The sequence below is a fragment of the Lacerta agilis genome, chromosome 12 (genome assembly GCF_009819535.1).
Source record: "Lacerta agilis isolate rLacAgi1 chromosome 12, rLacAgi1.pri, whole genome shotgun sequence".
Taxonomy (NCBI): domain Eukaryota; kingdom Metazoa; phylum Chordata; class Lepidosauria; order Squamata; family Lacertidae; genus Lacerta; species Lacerta agilis.
In genome coordinates, this window is record NC_046323.1 from 31,397,594 (window position 1) to 31,419,461 (window position 21,868).

The window sequence follows — 21,868 nt, forward strand, 5'->3', positions numbered from 1 at the left end:
AACATCTGTTTATCCCTATTGCACAGTGTATAGCACATTCCCAAAATGGAGTTTGGGCCTTTTGAAAAGGAGACCAATAATGTGAAAACTGGCCTAACCTTTGGAATCACAGCCAGTAAACTGGTGATGGCTATACTGTGGCCTTCCAGTTGTTGCTGGGTTACAATCCCCATCATCCCAAACCATGACAACAGCAGATGGGAACTGGATTCCAACATCTGGTAAGCCACAGGTTAGCCAATTCTGCAGTAAGACTTACATGAACAGTCAACTCCTACTTTTACCAAAGATGTCCTAGAATAACTCTTTGCATAAAAATTTAAGAATTTCTTAATTTCATGTCAAAAGCTGTAGATACATAAACTCAGGAACATTATGACATAACACGTATGTGTTAAGCGTTTATTATGGAATTTAAGAAAGCTGCTCTAGGAGCCCTTTGGGGTCAATACTAGGTAAAAATTGCTGAAATAAATAAATAAGGACCTTAGTTTTCTGATTTAATATAATACATCAATGCTGCATTTAATCTTGCTTAACCCATAGTAAATGAAGTATTGCAATCGGTCTTGTTACAGGAGAAATCATTATGCTTTCTTGGTTTTGATTTTTGAAAAAGGAGAAAGCAAATGGTACCAGGTGCACAAATGAAATCCAATTATTCCAGAAAATAATGCCATAATAAGGTGTGTAGGTGTCTTTCAAGCTTGCTATTAGGGAGATACAGTGGTACGTCCAGTTGCGAACAGGATCTGTTCCAGTGGTCTGGCCGTATCCCGAAGTTTTCGCAACCGGAGGACCGCTTCTGCACACAGCGCGGTTTAGCACTTCTGCACATGCGTGTGTGGCAAAAACCCAGAAATATACTTCCTGGTTTGCTGCTTACATATCTCGAAGTTTACGTAACTGGAGGGATACGTAAGTGGAGGTATGACTGTACTTTTATTAGGTCAACCAAAGCAGCACAAAATTTTGGTTGACAGCTGATGTTGAAGCTATGAAGTTTGCATCTGGTTACAGTCTTGAGATGGAATGGAAGAGGAGGTTCTTTAGGTGTTCAGCAAATATCAGACTGCACAGAGGTTTCCTGGGAATGAGAAGCATAACAATGGTCAACTCCCCATCTCTGAAGGAATGTGTATTCACCTAATAAAGGTATTGTCCTAGTGCAGATTTTGATTCTTTTCTTGTAACACAGCTCCCTTTACCTTTTGTGTAGATTCTCCTACATTTTCACCCAACTTAAGAATGAAATTGTTAATACTGACACTATGTGATACATATTAAACCTTAAACATTATGATGACAAAGTGTAAGTTCTCCTAAATTCATTAAATGATGCCAATGTTTTAATCTGCACAGACAAAAACCTTTATTTACAGGAATAATTATTAGAGAGAGTACCTTGGTGGTAACACCTAAATTAGAATTTACATTGTACTGTTTTGTTTTACATTAGTACCAACATATTTTAATACGGTATACTTTGTTGTTGCTCCTATGCATAAGATTAGTTCAAGACATTTAACTATTTTTGATGTAGTTACTAGGACAAAAATTATGAAGAAAAAGCAAGGTTAATTTTGTTTAAACAGTGATATGAAATAAAATCAGAAAGATAATAATTTATTTGGCTGACCTGTGCACACTAACCCATTTATTTAAAGCATTTATATCCCGTATTAGTATAAAATATTGAAGGCAGCAGGATTTGACAAAACAACTCCCACTGAAGTAGAAATCTCTGTGTCTAAATGTGGGTTTTACTTATAAACCAACACAGGATTACTAGTCTCTTCCAATCTATGAGCACTAAAAAGAAATTACTGTAGAAGAGGATAGCTTAAGTGATTGGAAATAGGATACAGAGCTTTTCAGCTCTAGGTCACAGGTTTGTGTAAGCCACTGAAGATATGTCTTCAGACACATTCTTCATTCCTGGGATTCATCCACTGGGGAGATGTGTGTAAGGTACAATTTCTATGATCCAAAAATACTTTTTCACTACTGCATTTGCCATGGCAGAAGGAGGAACCTAGAAGTATACAGAATTGCTCAACTACAATGTAATTCTATGGCCTCTTATTTGGAAAGTAAACCTTACTGAACACACCATAGGGCTTGTCTTAATCTGCACGCACTTGCACATTCACTAATACTGACCTTCAATCAAGTATAGAACAAACCATGGCTGCAAACCCCTCTCTTCTTCTTTTTTAGCATTATGAGAAAAAGCCTAGACTCCACTCAGACTCTCACAGTTCTCACTCCCCTTTCCTTCTCCAGCAGGACCACAATGAAGTCAGAAGTTAACACTCCCATTTTAAATTTACTGCAGTTAATCATGTAATCTAAGGCCCAAAATGATTAAAATTAACTTCAGTTAGTGGAAACAATGCAGCTTTTAACTATGGTTTGGAGTTGGCTTCTTTCCACTAACCATAGTTAAGATTACCCACAGTATGTCCAGGTTCAGACAGCATGGCAAGTTCAGGTTAATCAAAAACTGAAGCAAAATAATCTGAACTCATCCTTGCAGCTGTACTGGTGGGAAGGAAGACTCACACAAGCGGGGGGGGGGGGGGAGCAGGCTCATTCTCACCAAACTAGGATTTAGAGACCAAACCAGCTTACGGTTTATTACAAAAAAATCAGATATTTATTTTTCCTGTACCTACCAGAAATATGCTTTCTAAGAAAATAGGAAGTTTACAACCAATAAACTCTTTTATTTCTTTAGAGCACCAAACAACAGAGCAAGTGCTGTGATTTCAGCTATTACATTGGCTGTAATTATTCACTACAGTACTACCATTCAGAGACGTGCAAGCCCCTTTCTTTGTTCTACAAACAAGATTACTATTCACCGCCCCCTCCCCATTGGTATTGTTTGGAGATGTAGACATCCCTATATGCCATATGCATAATAAGTCCAAACGCTTAATTAAAGCTGCCTATTAATTTCTTGGAATGTCACTGCTTCTGCAGAAGACTTGGCAGGGCTTGAATAATAAAGGTAACTGCTGGTGATGGTTTGCCCAGTCAGCAGCTGGTTGTGCGCTAGACTCTTAACGCAGTTAGAGCGATCAGTGAAAGGGAGACACACCTATGCATGGGAATGAGGATTAGTACAGGAACAAAGGGGAGGTAGAAGCCAGCTGATCACTGTAGCCTTGCACTTGCCTTTACAGATAGCAAGGAACAGAATATAAGAAAATACATTGATTTGGGAAATGCAAACCAGCTTAATAAATAGTCCATGAAATAAATAATCAGCCTGTAAGGAGCAACTGCTGAATTCTAAGGTAGTAAAACTACTAGTGTGTGAATATATATTGGGGGGGGGGATTCTGAAGTTAGCCAGCACAGAAGAACAACAATAAAAATAACTGATGAGGTCTCTTAATGGTGCAGTAAGGCAAGAATATACATGAGGCTCTGCCATCAAGTTCATTTTTGCAAATATTCTATGGTTCTCTATTTCTCTGTAACCAAACAGAAAGGGGAAGGACCCACAGACACCATTACACAGACAAAAGATTGTAGAAATTCTCATGTTCTGCTTGGTTCTGCACAGTGATCACTGATCACTGTATCCTCAACACAGCTGAACTGTCCCAAAGTTCCTCATAATGCATGGCTCTTTATCAAGTACAAGTTTGCAATCTGTCACACGCAGCAACAAAATTTACCGCACACAGATCTGTCAGGGCAGAAGGAAGCCCTGCAGCTCACCTATAATCTCTATCAAGAGTCCACATCACTCCCCAGAAAGGTGAAAGAACATGTGACATCGAGTAATCCTGCTAGATTGACCTTACAATACTGTCTCCTACAGGAAGAATTTGGAAATCTTGTCTAACCTTTTCTACTTGTGATCCTATGTAAGACACACAATGCAAATATGGTTCAACCAAAGTCTTTAATGCTGCAATCTCACACTCACTCACCTAAGGCAGTGGGGCTTACTTCTGAGCAGGTATATATATAGGACTGTGTTGTAAGGGAATGTGTTTTTACACATTTCTTATACAGCAATCATCTGTGATCACAATATATGCTGTCAGCATACTTTATGAAGACAGACCTGCTGCTTCATTAGGCCAGTCAAGAAAGAAAATCTGCCCAAAATTGGACATTAGTAACAGCTAATTTGATGGAAGAGTGGTATTCCAGATTTAGTTGGTGGCCCTTATGGAAAAACTTACTTGTCAATTGGGGGGCAGGGTGGAAAATCTAAGGAGAATAAGATGTATTTCATGTGAAATGCTTTTGTTGTTTTAGTCAAAGAGCATGATTGGCTTCCTCCAGCAACTCATGGGGCTTTATGGAGAGATATTATAGGTTAATTTCCCCCCTTCTCTTTATGCTTGGCTAGCTGATTACTTCTTATGATGGTTCCCCAATTGCTTCGTGTTGTGTTTATATGTTCATGTGTTATGGCTTGTATATTTGCAGGAGATCTTTTGCAGTCTACTTGTATTGTTCTAGACATGCATAGCCACTTTAAGGAGCTTTGTATGCATTCATTCAAATGAGTGGCAAGATGCGCTGAAGCCCCTATGATGACTTATTGTAAGAAGCTAGTAAATTATCACAAGAATGTGCTGCTTGCCACATTATATATGACAGATGTGATTAGGAGACTGAGTAGCAAGCTTATATCTTTGCTGTACTTTGGAGGAACAAGGTGGAGCAGAAGGAGAAACTGGGTGCTTGCTATCCACCTCTCCTCCAGTGTTGATGCCAAGAAAGGAAGAATCTAATGGGGGAAAAGGATGAGTCAAGACAGGCTTTATCTAAGCCTCCCTGCCAGAGCTGGACGAGCTCTGGAGCAGCCTTCCTCAACCTGATGTCCTCCAGATATACTGTAGCTGGGAGTCAGCCCCAGCCAATGGCTAATGATCAGGGATGGTGGGAGTTGTAGTCCAAAACAACTGGAGGGCATTAGGGATATCACAATCTTCTCACCCATTTGCCTCTCTATTCTCCTCCAGAAAATGAAAATATAGCATGCAGAATACAAAAAATAGTATTTTGGAGAACTTGTCTATCAGCTTCTTCCTCCAACCCAAATTTAAATAAAAAGCTTGTCTGACTTTCGAAACAGTATAGGAATTTGATGTGTAAGTTAAACACAAGTAGAAGATCAGGCGAGGAGAGGAATCCTGATCAATAGTTCTAAGGAGATGTGCTTGTTGCAGACCCTATCCCTTTGTATCTACTGATTTGGGGAGGGGGGAGTATTTTAAATTAGTTGATTTTAAATGATTTTATTGCTGCTTAATCTCTTGGTTTAGTGCATTTTACCTAGATATTTATTATATGTTTTCAACTTTTTGTAGTCCATTTTGAAAGTTTTGGCTGAAAAGCAATTAATTCATTTCTTAGATTAATAAACAAATCTGTTCTTTATACTCAGAGGTGTCAAATGGAGTTTCGTGTTCACCATTGATGGGGTCTCTAGATTAAGTACTCAAAACTACTGCAAATATTAACATTATACAAATCTATTTTCTCTCCAAATTCTGTTATTTGGGATAAATTGTTCACTTTGACCTTTCACAGATTAAGAGCTGGCCTTTCACGGATTAATTGGTAGCCTGATTTACAGCGTGACAGACTAGCTCTATTGTGCTACATTATTTATAAGCATGGTGTGAAGGCAATTTGAGTTGCATATCTGTTTAATGCAAATTTGTTACCCATTAGCACCAAAAAATCCTATCTATCATGGTGCTAAGGATACAATAAAAATGACAGTTATTCCACTTTTTAATGCACATCTCCAGATTTTAAGTCAAATTCTAGCAGCCCAAGAGCTCATTAACGGAACTTCAGCAAGTCATGATGTTTCTAACCCTAACAAGTGGTCAGAATAAACCAAACATGTCTCCTCCTTTTTACGTATTTTTACATTATGATAAACAGTGATGTACTTATTGCAAGGATAAAAAAATCTTGTTTTAGAGCACTATGCAAGTTGAAAATATTATAAAGCTAGTGTAAAGCAAGCGCTTTACACATAGAAACGTCCCTTTTAAGCTATAACTAACAAAAGCTGCAGAAAAAAACCCTAAGGGTTGATTATTATTTCGACTGTCATTCATTAGTTGAGTGTATTTATCCCACCACCAAACATGACACAGGCTAGATTCCAACCATCTACTGCAGCTGAACCATCAGAGAAATCAGGTGTACAAATGTAAGCTCCACACCACACCACTTCTTTACATGCATGAGGGGTAGAGGTAGTGATGGTGCACAAATGACCGATAGCTGGTTACACATGTGGGGAACATGCAGGAACTCTTAATTTATCTTCTTAGATTTTGGACTCTACTGCTTTTAGTCTACAGCGTTTTCACATATGTGTGTGCGTGTCTTTCTTTCTTTCTTTATTTACTGTACTTCTTCTTTATTATCACGAGGCCTCCGGGATATGCATTCGAAAAGCGAGATGTAAACACCTGCAGCAATTAATTCAAGCCAAGCCAAGCCTGGGACGTCCCTTCCTCCCCTTGGACCAGCTGATCCGGCACGAGAAGAGCCACACACAGCCCTTCCTCGTTGGCACCTGTGGCATTTTCCAGGCATGTGGCCGCTTCTGTCCAGCAACAGCTGTCACGAGCCAATCGCATTACTACACATACAAATAGGAAGGAGGCTCCTCCGAGCTGGGTCCTACATTTTAAAGAGACGGGGGGGTGGGTTTAAAATAATAATAAAAAAGCAAGAGCAAACCCGCGGCGATCGACGCCGCGCAGCGCGCGCTCACATACACAAAGAGAAGCGGCAAACAAAGAAAAACGCAGCTCGGGAAGGATGCCAGGGCCCGCCTCGGAGGCGCACGATTTCCCCCCGGAGGAGCTTTAATATTCCGCTCAGTCCCCAACGCATGACAGCGAGCAGAGGGGCGGGCCCGGCAAGATTAAACCTCCTCTCACCCGTTAAATCCAGCCCTGAGACGGCTACGCATTTCCCCCGACGGTAGCCCCCCGGGGTCCTACTTGGCCCGCTGCTGCCCAGCGCCTTCCCGCCCCTTCTCACCTTCGCTTTGCCGGCCTCCAGCTTCTTCTGCCTCTCCTCGTCCTCCATGGCCCCTGCGCGGAGAGACAACAGCGTTATTGCGCGCCAGGCGGAAAGGGGAAGGGGGCCGTTTGCCCCCGAGGCGCCCAAAGGGGACGGCTCGCCTCTCCGACTCCTCCGCCCCGGTTCCTCTGGCACCCCGGATGCGCTCAGTGCGCTACGGGGACCGGGGACTCCGTGGCAGATCCACCGGCGCCGCCATCTTCATCTCCACGTAAACATGCGGCCGGGGAAAGTGACGTCCGCGCCGCCGCCTCCTTCTCCGCCTCCTCCTCCGCCGCCGAGCTGCCAGCAGCGACCACCTCGAGGGAGTTGCTTCTCCCGCGGCGTCGCGCGTCCCAGGGCGGGAGGTGGTTGCCATAGTGCAGGCTTCCCGACTCTTGGCCCTTTCGCAAGCCGTTAGGGTTTTAAGGCGGGCTTTCTTTCTGAGTTGAAGAGCTCAGTTCCGCGGAAGCGACTGGTTGGGAGCTGCCTAGGACGCCTGTTGGATCTTGTAGATGTGGGCGCTTCTGGACATGCACAGAGTGCGTTGAATGCACCCCCACCCACAGCTGTGGCGCAGCACGTCCAGGCTAAAGGGCCTGACTTGCAAGCCAGACTGAAACGAGAAAGGTGCCCAGTTGCAAAGGAGAAACATGGCTCCTGCCTCGTTAAATTTTGTGTAGTTGAGGGAAATTTGGTAGATGTAGCTGAAATTCCCTCTTCTGCGCAGCTGTTAAAACTAGTGGAGACTTGTCATTTTAGTATGGGCGGAGGCCATCTCTCTCGTTTTTAGAAATCAAACATAGGGTCTACTCTTAAGTGATGGACAAAATCGGTCAGCTTTGGTTTCTCAGTTTCCTAATCAAAAGTACAGTTCTCCACTTTTCCACATCAGTTTGCAAATGTTTCCTCTAAAAGTTCTCATGAAAATCCATCAGCACTTTAGTGCAAATTTACCTGAATAAAAACATTTTGGTGTGCAGTTTTGTCTAATATCTGTCTGTTACTTTCACAAATATACTTTCATTTATACACACACTTTACCCTAGCATATCCATTTTTTGTACACATTTCTTGACTAGATAACTAAACTGCAAAATTTAGAGAACACTTAAGTTTGAAGGATGGCTGCATGCAGTTTTATGTTGTGCTTAGGAAAGTGCAAACTGGGTAATGTCACCTCTGAATGTGAACTAAATCAAATTTCTCCATCTCTGCACCTGACCCTGCTTTCTCAGAGAGGCACCTGCTTGAGCCAAACAAAGTTGTAGATCAGGCAAACCCAAACTCTGCTCTCCAGAGTTTTGGGACTACAACTCCCATCATCCCTAGCTAACAGGACCAGTGGTCAGGGATGGTGGGAATTGTAGTCCCAAAACATCTGGAGGGCCAGGTTTAGGGGTGCCTGTTGTAGATAGTTTGACTGGGATCTGGAGAACCTTACAACAGACACATTGTAAGAGCAAGACTTTGTGGGTAAAGGTCCCTGTTTAGGGAAGTTTTTGATGTCTGATGTTTTATTGTATTTTTATTATTTTGTTGGAAGCCACCCATAGTGGCTGGGCAAAATGGGCAGGGTATTATTATTATTAAGCAGAACCCCCAGACAAAATGGCTGGCTTCCCACATTTTTAAATAAGACCATTATCCAACTATATGACAGTTCATTCTGTGGCTGTAGGCCACTTGCTGACCAGATTTGCACATGGTTTGGCATAGCTTGCCAAGCTATGGTTTGGCAAGAGAACAACAATGTCGGGATAACCAGCTTCTGGGATAACCAGTAATCCTGGAGAGCCTGCTCCCACTGGTTATGATGGGTCCACTGGTTATGAGGTTTTCCTGAAGGGCGTGAGAAGTTGTCTGGAGTTGCAAAGGTTCTGAAGAGGATAGGATAGGCAGCAAGAAGAATAGCAAAAGGTGCGGCCGAAGGCAGGAAAAAGGCCAAATAAAAAATAAGAGACTGCAGTCTATTGTTGGGGTGCGCTCTCCCAACTACTCTCTGTGCGTGTTCTTTCCCTTTCGTTTCTCTCTCATTTCTACACGCTTTCTCTCACCGCTTACAGAGAGCAGGGGCCATTTATTAACAAACTGAACAGCGTCATCACATTAACATTAACCAATCAGAGCATTGCAATAGTCAGTGTTTCTGGGCGGGAAACAAGCCTTTGGCCATTACCAGGAGGCTTCCTGGCGCGCTTTCTAGCAGGCGTGGAGGGATCCAGGCAGCAATCACCAGCCAGATCTCTTTCCTTCCGTGCAGTAGCGCGGAAGGTTTTGTGAAGCGGCAAAAGCGCGGGAAATCCCAAAACGTATTCCCACACAACAAGCATGTGGGTATCCAGAGCAAAAATTGCCCTTCCCCTGATACTGATGTAGAGCTGCCCCAGCAGAACTGTAAACTAAGCCATCATTTTCTTAGCACAACATGAACCAAGGCTTAAGTGGGAAAGAGGAAAAGATACATAGATATAAAGGCACCGGCTGTCTGTTCACTCATTCAGTGAGTTGCTCACCTGTTCACTTGCTCTCTCTAGCTGGTGCCTGCTGTTCACTCATTCACTCCCCATCATGCCTCATGTGAGTGACCCCGTTCATGAGTACGGTTAGCATACTATTAACCAATTGCCTAAGCAAGTGGGCTTATGGCATACAAATGAGTTGGTTCATTCAATACATGGATTTATATAAGATGGGGCTCACATGCAACACTTTACCCATGGCTGCCATCAACCCTATTCTGAAGGAAGTCCTCTAAAACCACCTGATTACTAAATATATTAAGTTATTGTTGCTTGGCACACTTTTAGCTTGTTTTAAGGAGTAATGTTGGGTTTCCAAAGGTACAACATGAAATGCCTTCTCTCAAAATGTTTTCATTTGATTTCCTATGATAGGTTAGAAAGGACATAGGCATTTAAAAAACTGGATTGTTTCTTAATATATTTGCTTAATTATACTGACTTTAAAATAGTTAGCTCCTAATATCACATAAGAAGTGTGATCCTTCCAGAGAGCACAGGAGGATAGCTAGGGAATTAAGTCTGAGTCAATTACATCTACAGATCAGGAAATACCTTCAAGGATAATGCTGTTGTCGGCAGATTTTTTTGTGAGAAAGGAGTTAGTGATACTGCAAATGAGGCCATGTGCATTTTCACATGTCATGTATATCTAAGGCTATGATTGCTATGGGTTGCATAGCAATGATAGATGTGGAATGAGGCAATAAGAAACACCTCATAACACCAGACTCCATTAAGGAGTAGCAAATTTCCCTGCCTTCTGATCATCCTGATACCGTAGCTTCATTGGCCATCTGTTCTGACAAATGAATTTTCATTAATGTTAATTTCCCCCATGTGAAAAATCTAAAGGCCTCTTTCATATATTTATTTTCTTGCTGAAATTGCATCACACAGTTGTGCCCACAAGGACAACAGAGAAATCCATTTCTATTTCATATTGGTGGCCTGCATCTGGGCCACAGTTTCACACACACATGTTAGAATATGTACCGGTATTCAGTCAGTGTTAACATTATACTTGGTTCACATTGTCACTTGATCTCATAAATGGCAAAACCAAAACAAACTGTAAGTGATAATATCAAATACAAGAATGAAAATGTGCAGGTGTCTTGCAGGTATCTACAATTCTATGGTTTTAAATATTGTTCCTCAGCCTTAAGTGTGTTGGACAGAAAGAAACAAGACTTTTATCTCCAGAATATGCATCTTTACCCTTGTGACCTGTTGATGGGATTAAAGCCTGTCAGGAAGAAAAACTGCAAAGAGATCCGTGAATAAAATATTTGAAGCAATGTGAAAATGAAAGAGACACATACATTTGCGTCTCTACATTTGTGGAGAGTCTGTGCCTGAGGCGTTATTTGATCAGGGTCTACTCCTATTTCCATTAAAGGCAGTAGGCGTTTTTCACATTGCCTTTGTAAGGACAGGATAGTTATTTCAATGTCCAGCTGTCAGATAATATATTAAAGGTAAGTATAAAGTATTGTCCTTAACATTGTGTGGGAGGAATAGTTATTCTTATGCGCTCACCACAATTTCTTACATGAGTTCTTTCCCTGTTTTGCTGAACTACCCTCTGTAATTCATCCCGCAACAGAGCCAAGCATAGCTTTGCATCTGAGTATTGCAGTATGCCATGGTCTTATCTGTTGCCATGGGAGCAACAAGGAATGCCTTTAGGTAGTATACACTATGTGTGGCGAAGAAGAATTGTGCTCCAAAATGGGGTTAATAGGGCAAAAAGACTCTGGTGGGGGAGCATATGCCTCTGCTGAAATTCAGAGTGTGTTTGGCTCACTGACCTTAAATATTCTGCTTAAGCGAACAGACAGACAGTCTCATCCTTAAGCTATACCAGGTGTCGACTCAGCAACAGGGAACCTGCGGAATGCATGCAGCCTTTGACGAACTTTTATAATCTTTTCATCTGGACTTGTGATTAAAATCCAGAGACTTGGGGGCTCTAATTAAACAAGCAAACAAATAATTGCCTTCCTGTTAGTCATAGTTGTATGGATTATCTTGAAAATGCAACAGCTGCAGTATTATGTTCTCTGTTAGAAGAACCAAAAAAGCACCTCTTCTGTCACAAGATGCAGCACAGGGTATTATTAGATGCAAAAGAGGACAGGGCATGGCAAGCCGAAATTCCCTCTCCCACACAACTATGAAAGAGATAGGAGCCCTTTCCTCTTTTGTATTTGCCACCCTTCATAACCATTCACTGACTGATCTTTCATTGATCAAGGCATATACATTCCAGTTTTGTTCATGCAAATCATGGAAGGTGCATTCAGCTACAATGCTGTCATTAGCTATGACTCTTTAGTTTGTACCAAATTTCCAGTGTTGCCTTCAGTTACCCTTCAGTTTCCAATACAGTATATCCTTCAGTTCTATTCTTCAGCACTATTTATTCCTACGCTTGACGGGAGTATTGTATTGCAGATTCTGCTGCAAGAAGAACAAAAAGACTTTATAGATTGGGAACGAGAACTAAATGGCTAGGAGGGGAGACTGAGATTTTAATGAAACGAGACAGAATTGTTCAGGTTTAATCTCAGAAAAGGGTGCTTTGAAGAAAGAAAGTAGAAAATGGAGAAGAAAGTATGAAAAATAATCAAGACTGCAGTCTTGAATAGTTAGTACTTGGTTTTATCTGTGTATTCTGATTGCACTATCATTCTGAATGCACTATTCAGATTAAAAACATAACATGATTGTTTGAGAAAGGCCCTTTAAAACATTGTTACACCTCTGAATATTAGGCAGCTTGTGTTATACAAGGGAAACTGTGCTCTTGTCCTCTGGTTATTTGATTGTCATTGAACATTTTATATTGCTCTGTAAATCAAAACTAGTATTATTCTAAGGAACCTTTTATTTACAAGATGCTGCAATGTGTATCAGATGACAAGTAAATGAGAAACTCACTGAAAAATTCATACAAATAAATGCACACTCACAAGTATGTATGCTACATGCACTCATATGCACATTTATAGCCACACATAAACATGTTTATAATGCCTTCTATATACATGCATGCACAATTCACACGCTGTCTTGTTTCCTAAGCAACCAACATATCATCACATCACTCTCCTGTTGTAAAGAGATCAAGATAATCACTTATAAATAAAGCATGAAGCATAGGTGTCTTGTAATATTGCAATAATACATACCCCCTGAAGAAAAGTCCCTTTGTGCCCTGGATCCTAGAGTTGTGCAGCTTATAGTTTGACAGATCGTAAGCTCTACATATCTTTTTCTGGACATATTTGATTGTGCCTTATCTTTTAATTAAACATTCAATAATGTTGTAGTTTTGCAGTTCAGCTGGTACCAGCACTTTAACTGGAAAGAAGATTAAGGCTTCCTACAACAGAGAAAGTTTGTGAGATGAATTATTTATTTTGCAAGTGTAATATATCAAAGACGATACACACTTGAAGAAAGGCTGCAGTTGGTAATTAATTAGCTGACCCTGCTTCCCTAGCTGATATATTTCCAATCATGTACAAAACATTAAACGTAAGATATTCAGTAATATATATGGCTCTGTTATCGCAGGTAGTTTGGAATTTTGGCCTCGATCAATAGAGAAGCTCAGACTCATGCAAGGGCTATGCATTAGCTCAGTCACATTTTTTACTTTTTCCCTTTGACCCCCATGCCATATCACAAACACTTTTGAAGCTAAACCTCAGCTTTCAAAGCTGTTTATCTTGCAGCATGTGAATGATGATTAAGAAAAACAAATCTAAGGGTCCAAGTCCCCAAGTCTATCTCTTGCCCTCTGGTTACTCCTCATCTTTGAATATTCTCTGAAGGTCTGAAAAAGCAGTCTGAATATCTTCTACGAAGAAAACAGAAGCAGGTGATATTTATGTTTCAGTAAGAATTATTTGCCTAGGGATGACTGTGGTTATTTAGTGCTGGCTTTTTATTAATTAAAATGCTAATTCGCTGCTTCTAGTTGTTATTAGCTGCTTCTAGTTGTTAGCCATGCTGAGGCTTCACGGATGAGTGAGTAGGGGAAAGGGCTAAAATCTGAATATTAGTCTGGATCATCTTGCTGTTGATTGTATTTCTTGCAGCTAATTAGGAACAAATAAAACCTCATATGGAGTGTGGCAAAAGAGCAATGCTGCATGCAACAGGAAAAAATAAACAAATAAAAATCCTAAACACTATTGATTGTATTGACAATACAGCAATGCTTCATTACAACCTGTAGTATTTTAAGGATGTTTATTTGATACCTCCCGTGCAATTATCACTTCAAATTTGAATATGCTATTGTGAATATGTGCCTGTAACCCTTATGAATAATCCATGCATAGAAACTGATATGGAGCACAGTATGCTATTCATCCTATCAGATCTTTTATCTATATTTGATATTGTGGACTATCACATGTTGGCGAATTGACAGCAGTAACTGCAGGGTAACAGCCAGGCGATGTGGTTCTGCTTCTTCCTTTCAAGAATGTTCCCGAGAACAACTGATTGCTAATCAAATCCTTCCCCCATTCCACAATATTCTGTCCTGTTCAAAACTTGCCACATAAATTTCTGAAAAAAGATCTGGTGGATAGTCATGACCATACCAAACTTCCTTATCTGCTTAATTCTCCAGTCTTGGACCTTGCAGTGGTAAACGTGTGACTGAACCACTTCAGATTACAGGTCCCAACTGACTGTATGCTGCTGTGTACAAAAACTTCCTCTACATACAGCAGACAAGTAAAGAACATGAGAAGAGCACTACTGGATGTGAGTTCTGTCCAGTCAAAATTTCCCACAGTGGGAAACCCATAAGCCAGAAATGAGCACAGAGGCACTCTCCTGCTTTTGTCATTAGGAATTGGCATTCGAAGGTATGCTGTGTACCTGAAGAAGCCTTCTGGCGGTGTGAGGTTACAGAGAACCAGGCAGAGGGCCTTCTCGGTGCGAGTGGTGCCCACCCTGGAGAACACCCTCCTATCGAATGTCAAGGAGATGAGTAACTATACAACCTTTAGAATAAATACATCTAAAGACAGCCCTGTACAGGGAAGTTTTTAATGTTTTATTATGTTTCTGTATATGCTGGAAGCCACCCAGAGAGACTGGGGCAACCCAGTCAGATGGGTGGGGTACAAATATAATAATGATAATGATAATTCTGCCTCTGAACCCAAACATACACACATCATAATGAGACTGACTCGCTGAATTTTAAAACTCACTGAATTGAGGCAGTGTAATGGCTAAGTGATGCCAGCATGCCCGCATTTCCAAATTCATACATAATCTGCTGAGCAATAGCCAAATAGCCAAACATCTCATATTTTAAAACAAGCTGCTGTGTGGGCTGGGGAGACCAATACACATTCCATTGCATAGAACAGATCAATCAATCAATCAATAGACAAAAGAGCAGCAGCAGCTCCTTTGCCCCAAAGCAGTACCTCAGAAGGCCGAGATTATCAACAGATTCTAATGACAAATTAGAAAAGAACGCACTGTGAAACAAAGAATGTGTGAATATGATCTACTACCGCCATCTCCTGGTAGTTTGCTTTTTCGGCAAAAGGAAGGCAGGCCGAGGCCTCTCTGCTAGATGGCAGCACTAAAAAAGTAAAACACCCATCGCGCTTTCCCCCTCCTGCATGTGCGTGCTCTTTGGCGCTTTCTGCTTATTCAGTTTGCAAATTTCCACGCCTCCCCAATGAAGGAAGCACACGAATGCCAGCGGTGAGCAACATTCATTCTGCCACCCACTCTTGCGCGTTGTGTGTAACGCCTTTAAAAGTTTCTCAGACATAGAACATGAAGATTAAATTTTGGGAAACAAGATTTTAGCGGCTCAAGGCTAGTAAAGCTGAGGCTAGTAAATAGGGAAGGCAGTGGCAAAGGGGAAGAAGAGAAAAGGAGGTTCGCTTCAGGGGCAATGTGTATTTCAGTGGTGTGGATCTTCGCTAGATTTCTGAAGGAAATTCAAACTCCCATCCGTGCCGTATCTTCTCTAGGAATTAAAATGCTGTTGATTTCGAGGGAGCTGATACTTCATTAAGCAAACCTAGGGCTCAGGCTTGTTTTCCTGTTTCCGATTTCGCCACGACAGCGCAGTTGTGCACATTCATGTCTACTCAGAAGTGAAACCCCCATTTTTCCGTTTGTATGTGGGAAAAATGCCTTTCTTACAGGTCACCCCAGGGTCTCAGCAATGGGGTGAGAGGCAAGCTGTTTTTTGGAGGGAAGATGTCTCTGCACGCCCGCGGCTTCATCCCCACACCCCCAAATCTGCTGTTGCCTCTTTGTAAATAAAGCCGGGTCTTATTTCAGAGTTAACATATACAGATGCATGGGCGTAGCCAGGATTTATTGTAGGGGAGGGCAGGTATTATGTTGGGGTCGGGAGAAACTGAGTTAACTGTGATGCAATTGGTCAGTTAAAATTTTATTTTTTTTACTTGATTTAGGGGGCTGCCTCCCCTGTCCCTCACCCCCCCCCCCCACCCCCTGCCACACTCATGTACAGAACCTGGCTGTAATGAGGTGAAGATCCAGTGTTGGGGAATGATGCCTTTCCTCAGTGAAAATGGTTTAGGAACATCGGAAGCTGTCATACAGAGTCAGACCATTGGTCATTTAGCTCAGTACAGTATTCAATAGCGCGTCTCCAGAGTCACAGTCAATCTTTCCCAGCCCTGTTTCGAGATGCAGGGAGTCAGACCCACAACATCATTTATTTTACCCTCCTTCCAGCAAGCATGTATTGTGTGAAAATGAAGCCCAGCATGAGCTCCTGATTATGAACAGAGAGTGCTATGCAATTGGGACAAGCAGTCAGGACACCCTGCAGTTGGTTTCCCAGCATCCAAATGTGGGGTTACGTGCTCATGTATAATTCTGTGGCTCCTCTTTGCTGGTGTGAATTGTGCATCTGCAGTGAACTACAGCAGAACATTTTGGAAGGACGCAAAAGAGGGGGAACTGCTTTTCGTCTCTGCTTCTCCTTAAAAGTATTTCATTAGCATGAGTGCACCATATGCTAACTGAATCATACTCGGAGAGTAGACCCTTTGTTACTTATGGCCATTGTTTTCAGTGGGTTTACTCTTAACACGACTAATATTGTATATATTCGTACCTTGGTTCTCAAATGTATTGGTACTGATATGTTTTGGCTCCTGAACGCGGGAATTAAATGTTCCAATTTTCAAACATTTTTCGGAAGCCGAATATCCGACACAGCTTCTGTTTGAGTGCAGGAAGCTCCTGCAGCCAATTGGAAGCTGTACCTTGGTTTTTGAATGGTTTCAGGAGCCACTGTACAGTGGTGCCTCGCAAGACGAAATTAATTTGTTCCGCAAGACTTTTCGTCTTGCGGAAATTTCGTCTTGCGAGGCACCGTTTCCCATAGGAACGCATTAAAATTTAATTAATGCGTTCCTATGGGGGGGAAAAGTCCGGGGGCGCCGGTCGGAAGGGGCGCGATCGGCCAGTGCCCCTTCCAACCGGCACCGGACCGCGCCGCGTCGCGTTTTAAGGCTGCAGCGGGCGAACAGCACCGCTGCTGTTCGCTCGCTGCAGCTTTAAAACGTGACGCGGTGCGGCTCCGGTCGGAAGGGGTGCCGGCCGATCACCATCCTGGGTCGACTGCGCATGTACAGACATGTGCAGTCGACCCAAGATGGCGGGCGCGATCGGCCGGTGCGCCTTCCGACCGGCACCAGAGCCGCGCTGCGCCGCATTTTAAGGCTGCAGCGAGCGAATAGCAGCCTTTGCTCAAATACTACCTTTGCTCAAATACTAGAAGGCTAGTAAAAAATAATAATTGTGTGGCCAAGACAGGTATAATTATTCTGAAGTTGTTATTTCATATATTTATATAACGCTTAATATGAGAACAGCCTCTAAGTGGTTTACAGGATAAAATATATATGCACACAAATATACAAACAATGAAACCGATAAAGTTACAACATTGGATGAAACAATAAAGTTCTTCAAAAGCAAAAACAGAGTAGCATAGTTAGAAAACATCTTAAGAGTCAAGAGAACTTACTCAGTAGCCGGGCCACTAAGTTGCTTTAAGGTGGGTATGGAAGGTTGGAAAGGGACACACTCTGCAGCCATCTGGACCTCACCCAATTCCATCCATACCTTCTTCCCCATAACCACCTTGATAGGAGTACCATCCTTTTCATCTTCCCTCAGCCAGCCTCTTGCTAGGGTGCATTCTCACTCACAATATTCAGCTGCAGGTAGGTAGCCGTGTTGGTCTGCCATAGTCAAAACAAACAAACAAACAAAGAAATTCCTTCCAGTAGCACCTTAGAGACCAACTAAGTTTGTTATTGGTATGAGCTTTCGTGTGCATGAAGAAATAATACAGCACAAATCATACAGCACCCAGTACTCATCCCTTTTTAATTCCCACACCCTTAACTCATCCACCAATATGCATGTATACATGCTCCACCCACCCATTCTTCAGTTTTTCCCTCTCCGTCATCAGACTGCTAAGACTTTATCCACTCTACTAAAATGTTCTGCAAAAATACCAGGAGACACTGACAGTAACATGTAGCACCCATCTATCCACAGATGTACTCTCCTAGATAGCAATCTGGCTCTCATCCAGGTTGCTACCTCCCACCTACGACTCACCCAAGATATTGCCCCAGCTTCTTCCACTGGGGAGGAAAAAACTTAAAACACGTAGCAGAGATTCCAAAAAATAGACCACAGGCAATTGTAGCTTTACCTGCTACTGAAGGCAAATGAGCATAATGGTCATACATCCAATACATACTCTGGATTGGCACAGTCCATAAAAAAATTCAGTTGCAGCACTTACAATAAAACTTACAAACTTATAATAAGACTAAACCTTAACACTATAGCATACACCAGAACAAAGGGAAAGAAAGAGAAAGTGAGTGAGACCCAGGCTCCTCCTGGTCTTACTATTATAGTCAGCATGACCTTGACAGAAAGATAATAGAACCAGTTTAAACCACCTGTACTCGGCTTCCCAGAAGGAATATAACCCAAACAAAAACCTTCCTGTTTCTTTCACATAGAAAGAAAACCTTCTAGAATCCTCTTGAATTAATCAGAATAGGAGAGATCGCTACACATCAGATCAATACTTTTTGTACTAAGAAATGTAAACTGATTGGTGGAATTTCATGCACCCCTCTCTGGTACTCCTTCATTCCACCAAGGAGTGTTCACAGATGTTTCTAACCCATACAATAGACACTCCACACACAAAAATAATAACCCAACTAGAAGGGGGTTGCTAACATTTAATTAATTCTCACAATGAATATGAATATGTGTTAAACAAATAAGTTATGAACAGGTTGTTCATGAATGCTTCCTTACAGTTTATTATAATTCTCTCTCCTTGTCTCTTACTTAAAGATACTGAACTGACTGGAAGTACAATTTTATTCAGAGATTTGCAGTGCCTGGTTAGCATCGCAATGAGAGGGCTGGTGAACATGAAAAATAAACTGCTTTTCAACATGAATTTACCTTGGCTTATCAAGTTGTCTACAGACATTATATTCAGAGGGGATTCTACTAGGTTTCTTTGCCTTAAGATTGATAGCTCCAGTGATGAATTGGACAAGGAGAACAACATTTTAGTGAAAAATCTGGCTGGTATGGGCGTGGATGTCAAAATGGTAAGAAAACGACAGCCTGGTGTTCTCAAGAGGCAGATCACTAATGAAGATGGCCTGAATATTTTTTTGCAAGGAAAAGGGGCTAACAGAGAAGCCATTGCCAGTATAATCTCACACTATCCACGTGCCATCACTCGCTCACACCAGTCTCTCAAAGAACGCTGGGAAATTTGGTGAAGCATTTTGATGACCGACATGGAAATTGTAACAATCCTGAAACGTCCCCCTGAATCCTTTTTTTTGTTCTGGGATTAATGAAAACATGCAGAAGAACATCACCTTATTTTGTTCTAATGGGCTGACTTCTAAGGATCTTGGCAACATGCTGACCAGAGTTCCAAGTGCGGGGATTCTTTGGCTGGAGCCTCCCACACACAGGACAAGGTCAACTGCATGCGGGATACCAGTTGCTGGGGGATCTGGTGGCCAGCGCCTCACATGCGCCCTTGCACGGAGCACCGGCCAAGCCTGCAGACGGGACGACCAGTAATTCCGGAGCCCAGTTCACACTGTGCCGTGAAGTAGATTGTCTGCCGGCTTTAATCTGAAGGATGAGTGAGTTGAATGGATGAATGAATGCCTCGTAGATGGATTTGCAGGCGCTTGCGACCTCTTAAGTTGTTCCGGAAAGTAAAGCACCAAAATAAAGGTGGCCAAAACGGCGGCCAAATAAAACACTGGTAAACGGTAAAGACTACGACCATGGTCTCTTTGAAGACGGCTTTGGCTGACCCGCGCGGGTTGTTTCGTTCTCTCTGTACCTTGCCACGCAACCTTCTCTCTGGGCTTGTCCGTTCCACCGTCTTCCACGCTAGCTAGTTCTCGTATCTCTCTCTGATTCTCCAATAGTTCCCCTTTTTTCACCAATAGTTCTACCCCCAGCACGGGGAGCCGCAGCCTTTTATTGACAAGAACAAACAACGTCATGATCAATACTTTTACCAATCAGAACAGTGTTGCTGCCCCTGAAAAGGGTGGGAAGCAGATTAACTGACCACCAAACAATTTGAACTTGGAGCCAAAAAGTCCCGGCGGAGGGATCTCAGCGGCAAGCCGCCTGCTGGATCCTCCTTTCACTTTCACTTTCTTGCGGAGGGATACATTAAGTAGCGCATAATTAATAATAAACAAACATAAACGACCGCAGGTGCAGGTGCACCCACGAAGTGTATTCCCACATCCAAGGGTGTTTTCTAACAGTATAGAGCTCAATAAACAAATGATAAGCCTCTTGAATGACATCTATTTAGATCTAGGTGGAGAAAAGCCAGATGACTTTGTAAAACAGATAATTTCTAAAAATGTCTTTGTCCTCTTACGGAGCAGCAAGCAAGTGAAAGCAAATGTTCAGTTTCTGCAGTCATCTTTAAGTCTGAGCAATGAGGAATTTCTAACTCTGTTGCATGGGCAAGGAGGTGATGTTCTGGATCTCTCTAATGAATACCTTAAAAAGACACTTGCAAATGTGAAAGAGAAACTGTTGTCTCATTGGTGCACTGAAAAAGAGGCAGATATGTTTGTCCTTAAGCACCTTCACATTCTATACCTTTCTCCACAGAACCTGAATGATAAAATAGATTGCCTCTTGCAGGCAAATATTAACATTAATCTAATACTGAAAAGTCCTCTAGTTCTGGACAAAAGCATCAAAACTATAAGTAACCGTATTGATGAGCTGGGAAAGCTAGGCTATAACTTTAAAATCCATGGGATTGGAATTCTTGCGTTAAGTAAACAACGATTTGAAGCAAAATTGGAAAAGTTCCATGCAGCAACCATTTTGCACGGCTCTAATTGATGTGCAACCACTAATGCATGGGTCTTTTTGGACCCAGAAGAGTGCAAACGGGTGTGTGTGGGGTAATGGAGGTGAATGGGCTTATGCATGCTCCACCAACCCTTGTGGGGGCCAGAAATTGCACCCAGGTGCAAAATGGTTGCTACCTATATAATGTACATAATAAAATATTTTTTAAATTTTTTATTGCCTTATGTGACCAAAGAAACAGAAAGCAAAACTTACGGAAGAAATAAATAAATGGCATTGAAGTTAAAAATAATTTAGCCTTACAGTACTTTCTTTGAATTAATAACTATCTGTGGCTATTCTAAATTTTCAAAAGTATTGGTTTTAATAGGATCTGGTGAATAGATGCGCTTCAAATCTAGGAATATCTTTACATATCCTCCCTGATATGCTACATTTCTACATTTATTTATTTAAAAATGGAGCCTTCTAACATGATAGCTGAAATGATGCAGTAGCAATGACGCATTACGACTGGATTTTTATGAATGTATGTTTTAATATTTATTGTGCTTTTTTCCTGCTCTTTTAAATGGAGCATTGTATTAAGTTGCCTATGTATTTCTTGGCTCAGGTTAAACTTAAAATGAATGTTGCTTTTCTATGTAATTCCACCCCCCTTGCCTTTGATGGCCACTTAAGGAACTGTAAAATTTTATACGGAACAAAAATGAAACTGAAACATGGTAGGAAGAATAGCAAGCTATTTTCTTTTTGGTATTTAGAGTGAATTAAAATAATAAATCAATGGACAATAAAAATAG

General features: G+C 41.7%; 2 protein-coding genes across 10 annotated transcripts in view; one reads left to right on the forward strand and one right to left on the reverse strand.

Annotated features, from left to right (window-relative positions):
• AKAP9 (A-kinase anchoring protein 9) overlaps positions 1 to 7,335 on the reverse strand; it is a 104,603-nt gene extending 97,268 nt beyond the window's left edge. For 8 of the 9 annotated variants that reach the window (XM_033166117.1, XM_033166116.1, XM_033166114.1 and 5 more), the window contains exon 1: positions 7,051 to 7,334. In XM_033166117.1, coding sequence (XP_033022008.1) covers positions 7,051 to 7,098 — 48 coding nt within the window. In that variant the 5' untranslated portion in view covers positions 7,099 to 7,334. Of the gene's footprint in view, positions 1 to 7,050 lie in introns of all 9 variants that reach the window. The other variant, XM_033166119.1, reaches the window with a different exon arrangement.
• Positions 7,336 to 16,468: 9,133 nt separating this feature from the next.
• Positions 16,469 to 21,131, forward strand: MTERF1 (mitochondrial transcription termination factor 1). The gene is given in 4 exon segments (XM_033165984.1): positions 16,469 to 16,485; positions 19,032 to 19,540; positions 19,542 to 19,638; positions 20,482 to 21,131. Coding segments are annotated over 3 exon segments (1,158 nt in total). The 5' UTR covers positions 16,469 to 16,485; positions 19,032 to 19,093; the 3' UTR covers positions 21,096 to 21,131.
• Positions 21,132 to 21,868: the final 737 nt, after the last annotated feature.